Below are 8995 nucleotides of genomic sequence, written 5' to 3'. Positions count from 1 at the left end.
ACTGTCACGAGGTGGATGGATCACTAAGGAGGCTGACGTTACAAAGTTTCTTGTGTAAGGCAAGTCTTTAACCTTCACTGCGTTTTTGTCTTGTAAGGATGGGTGTGCGTTAGAATTACAGTGCTTGTTGACAAAACATTTTTATAAAGAAACTGAGAAGTATTTTTTAGTAGATTCTGTATTTTGATGTAATGCAGTATTCCTTGATTCACTTTTCACTTACAACAGTTAATTAAGAAAGTAACAAAACGGGGTAAAGTTTGTTTGCTTGTTTTTTAAAGAATGAATAATATTAATTACTCTGGTTACATTTCAATCAATTCTGGCACGGCTCCATATGGAGCTGTGCCAGCAGACTGGCTGCCAACAGACATGACATCCAATTGCAGACTCCACTGCAAGGCTTCATTCATTAGCATCAATGGATAAGCTCTATGGCACTTAGAGAATGTTGTTATAATCCAACACTAACAGCAGAATTAACATTTAACTCTTAAAAACATCCTGATCAAGAGCATGTTAGCATAAGTAGTATATGTTACCACGGAGACCTGGTGAGGTTATTGAGAGCCACATTTATTAAGAACATTAATCCTGATCACAGAGGACTAAAATTCAAAATATTCTACACAAAACTGCATTAAAAATATTTTGATAGAAAACTTCTGCATTTCAACAAATTGTTGCATTTAATTCTTGATCTGCATCCACAGCTCTGAAGTAACGTAAAAATCAAGAATTTGACGATGCTTTGTGAATAGATGGAGTAGGGACGTTGGGAACCGGAAACACCACCTTCTTCCTGAGTGAGAAGGCTGGCTGAGGCATCTGCTTTCTTTGACCATACCGATCACTCTTCTTGCTAACATCTGCATTCACTTTTGTCAGGATTGACATGAGATCAAACTCCCTAGGAAAAATAAGACACAGGGTGAGCTAATGTACAGCATTTTTGTAAAAAAGCATTCTTCTTCATTTAAAAAAAAAAAAAATTTTATTATATTTGATATTTTGGTTCACTAACCTGGGCACCATCTGAACAAGGTTTTGGCACAAAGACTGAATAAACCAGGTGCCATTGGTTCTCTCTCTGAAGGAAACATGAAAAGGAACTGTGGCCATTCCCAGCAGGAAATCTGCACTATTTGGGATACCCTGTTTAGCCTTTATAGCATCAGTCCAATGAAAGCTGTATGCAGAGCTATCAGATTCAATGAAGACAGCTTGCTGCTCGTTGTTTCCCTGGCAGGCCTGGATGAAAAACAGCTTGGGCTTGCCCACTAAAGACGGGCAATTTAATCCATTGAAAAGGTCCGTCAAATCACTGATCTTGACAGTGGATCCATCCACACCGTACACGCTGCCTTCCACACCATGACTCAGAACACAGCACACTACGCAGTCAAACCGACTGTGGTCTCTTTTGCCAAGCTCCTTGAACACAGAGAGCATCTGGTTCGTGTCACAGTCATGGTGGCTCTCCACTTTAAAGCCGAGCCACTGAAACACACTCTGCAGACATTCTGGAAGAAACAGACGATCTAAGGATGATGCAGGACCACAAACATGAAGCGTATATTGACTGCCAAAATTTGCTTACTTTGATCCACTTCAGTTCCTTCCCGTTTCCTTAGTTGGCTGGACTTACTGAAGTTATCGTTGTTAACAATTAAACAGATGCCCCTCTTTTCAGATGTCATGGGATATGTTCCCAAGCCCTACAGAGATAAATGACACAGATTACAGGGAAGACATGATTCAGTGCATTACTTGTAAACTTCTATTTGATCCACAAGTTAAACTCTGGAATGAAAACTAAGTATACAAAGGGAAGAATGATCCGCCTGGGGGGCTTCAGCTCAAATTAAATGTAGTGCCAGGGCCGTAACCAGTGATTACGATTTAAGCATGTCACATATATAAGAAAAAAAATACACACACCTCATCTTGTGTGTTTGTAGATGGCGATATCGGCATGGTGACGGACTCCTTTTCTTGAGTTGATATAGCATCAGTTGTCATAACAGGACAGGTGACTGCAAAGAAGGGCAATAATTGCGGGGGGAACAATTATATTTCAAGGTTTTAAACGTCTGGTATTATTTCACAAAAAGCTAAACAAGAGTTTAGCTATTGTTTGAATCACGACTGCTCGTCTCAGTGCTTAACCCATTCGATTCAGTTTAATTTATACAGTGCTATGTCAAAACAACAGTTGCCTCAAGGCCCTTTATATTCTAAGGTAAAAGGTTTTGCGACAGGGAAGGAAAAACTCCCTTTTAACAGGAAAAAACCTCCAGCAGATTTAGGCTCAGGGAGGGGCGGCCATCTGCCGCAACCAGTTGTGGGTGAGGGGATGAAGATACCAAAGACATGCTGTGGAAGAGAGACACTGTTTATGTGACTGACGCTCTTTTTTTTTTTATCTCCCCATAAGAGGAATGCAGGAAAGTCAAATTCAAAGATCATTAAAAATGATTTCAAAACAAATCTTTGACTAATTCCTGACTGAAGCTAATGATTCTAACAAACTGATTTAGAGTATTAAATGACTTTGCTTGTATTCGTATGCAATAGTGATACAAAAATAACCTAAGTAAATTTTGATAGACTTAAAAAAAACAAAAAAACAACCCATAATAGTAGTGTTTCAAACTGTAAGCTTAAGACAAATTTGAAGCCCGCTTCGAACCAGATATGGCTATCCAAGCATCTAAATGGAATGCAAAAGGAAATATGACTTTTACAGTTAGCTGGTTTTCCAAATGGGCTCCTCCCCACTAAAGATCGACAATTGCCCTGATAAGGATCAGAGCAAACAGAGTCCTAGCTTCGCTCTAGTAAAAACATAAACAAAAAACAGAACCATTAATAAGATGGAATGTGACTGTAAAGTGAAGTGAAGATAAGACACAGCACCCTCTATTTAAAGCAAATGGTCAAAGTGCATGCCTGCCCTGCTTTAAGGCTATGGTTACATAAACTTTACTTATGTCTTTTCACAGGCATAAAGTCATAAAGCACTGTACAACAGTTAATAGAATGGAAAAAACAAACAACCTGAAAAAGCAACCTGTCAGAACAGAACAAAAATAATGAAATAAGATAATAATATTAATAAAAAGAGAATGTCAACAGAAGGCCTGGCTAAACAGGAAAATTTCAACAGAAGGTTTTGACTCTTCAGAGTCGCAGAGAGAAACGTAGCTGAAGTGGTAAACTGCTCCAGAGTCTTGGTGTCACAAACTGAAAGCCTCTGTCTGCAAATGAACACTGTGAGAAATAAGATGTTACAGTGAAGAATAAAATATTACAGCTGCATTTAATCATTTATTCCAGGGTTAGTGTTTTGGTCCATCTTCCTCCCCTCACCCTGTTGGCATCAGACAGCCGCCCCTCTCTGAGCTTCTGCTGGAGGTTTCTTAATTCAGACGTTAAAAATAACTTTTTCCTTCCTGCCATCACCATGTGCTGCTCATACGAGGTTGTGTGATGTGATCGTTTACGTTCATTTCCTTATTATGTAGGATGTTTACCTTACAATACAAAGCGCCGTGAGGCAACTCTTGTTGTGAGTTGTAGAATAACAATGGACCTAGAATTGAACCTTGTGGAATCCCACAGATTAGAGGACCTGTGTTTTTGTCCCAACAGAAAAGTAATCTAATTACCTCAGCATAATTAAAATAGAAAAGAATAGAACTTTGTTTCTTTTCCATCTTTACTTACAAAAAAAGTAACCAGAATGGCAAATAGACTCAAAAATAAAATCAAATGAAACTGAAATTACATTCAGCAAGAGACGTTTTGTGAATAGCTTACCTCGCCGTTTTTTAAACTGGTTGATCTTAGCATTCAGCATGGGACACACCTCCCTCACTATGGTCTCCAGGGTGTTTAGATTACTTTCGCTAAGGTGGTCCATGCGCTCCATCTCCAAGAAGACTTCCAGTGTAGTCTGAAAATGACACAAGGTCTTTGCACTGATGGAAAAATGAAGTGTATGTGCGGAAGTTCTGCAGGTTTGTTCAAAGGAAAATGTGACAACGTATGGCAGGCGATGCTACGGGTAACAAGTACACATACATAACACATTGTTATAAAGAAGGACTAGAATGAAATATTATGGGCTACATTTACCACATTTCTGAAGGCGCACTTACAATATGTTCCCCCAGTTTTCTACGTGGGATCATCGTGTTTAACAAGAACTTCACTTCTCTCAGATCACCATCAGTAATTTCTTCAGAGAGGCTGTAAAGAAGCTTCCTGGAATTACGGAAAAACATTTGATAGAAATAGCTTTACAGATTAAAATTTATTTTTCAATGTAAACCTAAATCAGAAAAACGAAACAGTACGAAGCGAAACATGAACGGCATACCTGTAGGGAGAAATAAAGCTCGTTGTTGTATGTGGAGCGAGACAGAGATCCCGGATCAGGGCATGATGTTCAGTAGTGACCAGAAGCTCGGTCAGGAGCTGTGGGTTCTCAGGTGAGAGATGGTCTTGTTTCATCAGGCAGGAGAAGAGCTCACTGGCCGTTTCCACCTTGTTTGGCTTTTGGTCCAGGAGGTCAGTGCAAAGAAAGACCAAGGCTTTCACTTCATCTTTAGACAGTGCCTTACCCACCTTTAGCAACAAATTTTGGAATTCCATTTCCTGTATTTAAAACAAAGTACAAGACTTTCAGAAACCAGAAATTTAAATATGTAGCCTAGGTCTGTTGTTTAACTATGCAAAGTGGTCACATCATGCAAATTGCTCCTTGGAGAAATGACTCAAAAATAGTCATTTCAATAATACTTTTTTGCATTCTAGATGATTTTACGTCTCTTACGAAAAGGCAAATAAATAGGGCTGTCTTGATGTTGTACGTTTTCTCCGTTATTATTATTATTATTATAGCATGTCTAGAATATCTTATTTGATGTCTAGAATACAAAATTGATGTATCTATAACTCAACGAAAGCTGCCCCTTACTACCAACTGCGCCTCATAATTCCAGCTGACCATGTCCATCCACCCCTTTATGACCCCAGTATATCTATCCTCTGATGGTTGCGTCCAGCGGGATATTACACCATGTCACAAACATCAAATCATCTCAAGGTGGTTTCCTGAACATGACAATGAACTCGTTGCACTGAAAAGCCCTCCACAGACATCTTAATCCAACAGAGCACCTTTGAGAGGTGGTGGAAGTGGAGATCCATATCATCGGTGTGAAGCTGAGAAACCTGCAGCAACTGTGTGATGCCATCATGTCATGTCGTTTTAACCTTATTGAATAACATGGTAACACGCAGAGTTTACTGTATTCTCATTTTTCAGTTAGTCTTATGTCCCGGAAAATACATTGCATAACTTCAGCACACTTAAAGGTAACCCATGGTAGCCATCTGTGCTCAAACACCATCTCGTGCAGAGGTACCTGTATGGACACGCGTTGACAGCTTGTCTGAAGGACGACGACGACGACGATACTGGTTGTTTATGTCCACATACTTCAAGCGTACTTCATGTTGTCGGTGGCTGCTGAAAAATGGTTTAACTCGCCATCGAGAACGTCACAGACTTCGTAGAGCAACTTTTCAGTAGTTAAAGTAAGTCCAGGCGAGTAAGCAGGAATCGAAAGTGAAAGAGAGTCTGCCGCATCGACAAGCTAGTTACTGTGCGGATCACTTAAATGTAAAGGTGAAAATATAGCAACCTGTTTTCACTCAGTGGGATGTGTACTCCAACCTGCCATTATGTCAACAACTACCTGTGTGACGCACGTGGCCTCGATCGGGAATCACCTCTGCGTAAGCCTGGAGTCATGTCTGGGCAAGTCCCCGACGAGGCAGGTTAATAATAAATCTAGATTGAGTAACTATAAAGTCTGTAGACTAATAAAAGAAAAGTGCTCACTCCTGTTTACTTTCAAAATATTATGATCACTGAAACATCAAACTCTGCCTTGTGTCTGCTAACAGGATTTCTTTTATACCCATAAAAGACAAATCTGTGTTGCTTTCATCGTTCATTTCCTAATGAATTCTCTGGAAAAATGTAGTTTTGAAGTCCATTTTTTGTTACAGAAGCTCACCCAAAGCACTTTACAGGCATACTCAATTTAGGCCTCCAGTAATCCAATTACACATAATAAGACTCAGACATACGATGATTCAGATGTGTTGTGTTTACTTGGTCCTTAAGTCAACTCTAAAACAGTGGCTCTCTTCAAACCCAAACTAGTTGTCTAATGGCAGAAACATTCTCACTCCCATGTTCCAGCTGCTTATATTCTACATGTCCTCCATTTCACCTGGCAGAAAAACCTCAGATCAAATTAGTGAGCAGTTTGAGTTTGGAGGAAATTCTGCTTAAATGTAGATCAAATCGCATTTCTTGTGAAGTTAGAGTCTGACAGCCAGGTTTTATTTGCTGACTGATTTATTTTGACATTCAGGGAATTACAGCTCACAGCAGTGAAAAAGCATTTCTGCCTAAAATGAACAATCGGGCACTACTATTCTGATGAAAAGACAGCCCAAACATTATAACAAAATCACAACTCTTGATATGAACAGTACATCAGACAAGATTCAAATCTTAATTCAAAATAATAATTTTAATAATAATTAAAAATTAAAACTGCATAATCATAGCGGCATGATTTGAGATTGATAAAAACAAGCTGTAGTCATTAAAAGGGTGTGGGGTAAAATTTTATGTTGCCAAATTTTTTTCGCTTTGAAGTGTTGGATAACAAAGCTCAGTGTCCTAAAAGTAATGAGGTCTCACCTCCATTCATGTTTACATAAACCAGATCCTATAAGTAAAAGTCACTTTAAGAAAAATCGAGTTTTTCTTCTGGGAAAGAATGTTTATAAAAAGCTATCTACTTTGAATTATCCTTAATCTTTTCTAGTAGTTGTGCGTTTTATTTTGGCTCTGTCTTCAGGGTCTTGATTTGCCCTCTACGTCTCACTCTCACATGGAGCCACGCGTGGGACTTTGCTCCTGAGCGGTTGAATCTGAAGGATTCTGAAGGAAGGGGGAAAAAAAGACAGAAAAAATGCTAAGCATGTTACAAAATTCATGGGGCAGTAGATGCTTGTATCAAAAGTCAATTGCATTAAAAAAAAATAGACATTTAAGTCAAAAAGCATTGGTTTAAAGCTTTCAGTGCAAGAGATGCAGTAACTATGGCACTTTGGCTCCACATTTGACGCTTCACTAAACAGCTAAAATGAAACAACAGAGAAAAGCCTGCAGTGAGAAGAGTGATAATGGGGTCCTGTGACTGACCAGAAAGCTAAAAAGAGAGGAAAGCAGAGACCAGGCAGCCACAGGGAGCCGTTGTAGTGAACCGAGTAGGGAATGGGTGTGTAAAGCTTTGCAAAGGTTGAATCCCAGCTACAGTCAGATGCAGGAGCTGCAACAAGGTATAAAGATGCCCAGATGGTTAGGAAAGGATAAATCCAGTTGATTTTTATAAAGGAGAAATTAATCGGGATTAGCAACGATTGTTATGTCCCAAGACTAGGGTTGCTAACCGTCCCTTGAAAAACGGGATTGTTCCGTATTTAGAAACAAAAGTATTGAGCTGAAAAAGGGACGCACTTTGTCAAATGGTTAAAAAAATAATTTCACACAAAAACAAGAGCTAAAAAATTCCCCACACTGGGAAGGGTGAAGACAATCGGGTCGCCCAGCCCTGGCCATGAGGTGTCCCTTATTTATTTTTCAGGGAGTTGGCAACCCTACCCAAGACACTTCCCCCTAGGATGATTCCCAGGTTTCTTGCCATCCCAGCTGGCACCACCACCACCTCATTGTTAGTGACCTGTTCTCTGTGAGAGGACACTTACTCAGCTCTTTCCAGGGTAGAAATCTAATGTTCATTTCTCCCTTTAAGTTTCACCCTGTGCTGTCGGTGTATGACAACTTTAAGTAGAAAAAGACACCTTGTGTGAAGGAAGAGTCACAGTGAAACAGACTTCAACACAGCAGAGCTGCTATCCAACAGGTTCCAGACGCTGTGGATGTTATTACAGTCAGCATCCCCACTGTGAAGCTTCCGATTACCTGTGTGGTTTTCTCCTGCTCAACAACAAAGCTCTGGTTGTCTGTACCACAGTTGTCTCCCCCATCATCTATTAAGAGAACATGTAAGCGAGTCTCACTGATGCAGGGGAGAAGAGGTTTGACAGAATTCATACGTCGACATTTACTGAATGAAGGTGTACAGCCACACCTAATCAATTATAAATGCATGAGGAGCATTTTAAGGAATGAAAAACTACATTTGATAACTGCAGGTGAGTCGTGGACTTTAATCTTCAATTCTCCAGTATAAATACAATTTAATATTAATTTTTCTTTTATTGTAAAGAAACTAAATGATCCTACTTATTTGTCTTTGCAAGGAGAAGTGTGTGGTTGAGTACTCACTGTCAGTAATGAGGGACTGGACAGCAGTTATGTGTCGACGGCCCAGCCCATGACTCCTGGACACAATGCAATTTAGATAGATGTCCCAGAAGACTTGGGCCAGGTCCCAGAACAGTGCAGTGTGTTTGCTGTTGTTTGAAGCCCTGAGTGACTCCATGAGGTCCCAGAAGGCAGGCACTGTGTCAGCAATCCTCGGAGAGCGCATCTCCAGCAGCAGAGCCGAGGACGCCTCCCAGCATTGCGGATTGCCCCGATGGGCCTTCAGGGGGTCCACCTGACCTGGCTTCTGACCTTGCAGTGGCACGGCGCACATACAGGTCAGTATGAACACTGTGGCTATGCCCATGTTATTTAGCACCAGGACCATCTGCAAAAGAGCACAGAGCAGCTTTTGTATTAGATTGGAGGTTTTGCATATTTAAAATATTAAGAGCAGTCATAAACACTTTCGCACAGCATATTTGAATATGCTACATTTGCAAGTGTTCAAGCTTTACTTTGACCATTTGTTTTTCTGGCAAATAAAAACGTACTTTTTGGGTTTATTATTCA

The 8995-nt window shown here is 40.1% G+C and overlaps 2 protein-coding genes across 2 annotated transcripts; both read right to left on the bottom strand.

Moving 5' to 3' along the window:
- Positions 1 to 555: 555 nt before the first annotated feature.
- casp10 (caspase 10, apoptosis-related cysteine peptidase) lies at positions 556 to 6031 on the bottom strand. Its single transcript, XM_085433940.1, has 8 exons — positions 5436 to 6031; positions 4385 to 4662; positions 4164 to 4269; positions 3823 to 3958; positions 1942 to 2036; positions 1601 to 1718; positions 1025 to 1523; positions 556 to 910 (listed from the first exon to the last, which is right to left on the bottom strand). Exons 2-8 carry the CDS (start codon positions 4657 to 4659, stop codon positions 733 to 735), a joined length of 1407 nt encoding a protein of 468 aa, XP_085290066.1. The 5' UTR covers positions 4660 to 4662; positions 5436 to 6031; the 3' UTR covers positions 556 to 732.
- Positions 6032 to 6416: 385 nt separating this feature from the next.
- LOC146690823 (protein FAM237A-like) lies at positions 6417 to 8810 on the bottom strand. The gene is made up of 2 exons (XM_085435154.1): positions 8444 to 8810; positions 6417 to 7033 (listed from the first exon to the last, which is right to left on the bottom strand). Exons 1-2 carry the CDS (start codon positions 8808 to 8810, stop codon positions 6930 to 6932), a joined length of 471 nt encoding a protein of 156 aa, XP_085291280.1. The 3' UTR covers positions 6417 to 6929.
- Between the last annotated feature and the right edge of the window lie 185 nt (positions 8811 to 8995).

This window comes from Copadichromis virginalis, linkage group LG16 (genome assembly GCF_057382275.1).
Source record: "Copadichromis virginalis isolate Kocher_CV1m ecotype Utaka linkage group LG16, C_Virginalis_male_GT1.1, whole genome shotgun sequence".
In the NCBI taxonomy this organism is placed as follows: domain Eukaryota; kingdom Metazoa; phylum Chordata; class Actinopteri; order Cichliformes; family Cichlidae; genus Copadichromis; species Copadichromis virginalis.
The sequence above is the reverse complement of the archived record's forward strand: the minus strand, read 5'-3'. Positions and strand labels throughout refer to the sequence as shown.

Excerpts from the sequence above, each read along its gene's own strand:
- casp10 (XM_085433940.1), bottom strand. The coding sequence starts at position 4,659 with ATGGAATTCCAAAATTTGTTGCTAAAGGTGGGTAAGGCACTGTCTAAA. Across the intron at positions 1,719-1,941 it reads CTACAAACACACAAGATGAG|GGCTTGGGAACATATCCCAT; the intron begins GTGTGTGTATTT and ends TTATCTCTGTAG. Across the intron at positions 911-1,024 it reads CTTGTTCAGATGGTGCCCAG|GGAGTTTGATCTCATGTCAA; the intron begins GTTAGTGAACCA and ends TATTTTTCCTAG.
- LOC146690823 (XM_085435154.1), bottom strand. The coding sequence starts at position 8,810 with ATGGTCCTGGTGCTAAATAACATGGGCATAGCCACAGTGTTCATACTG. Across the intron at positions 7,034-8,443 it reads CCAGTCCCTCATTACTGACA|AATCCTTCAGATTCAACCGC; the intron begins GTGAGTACTCAA and ends CCCTTCCTTCAG.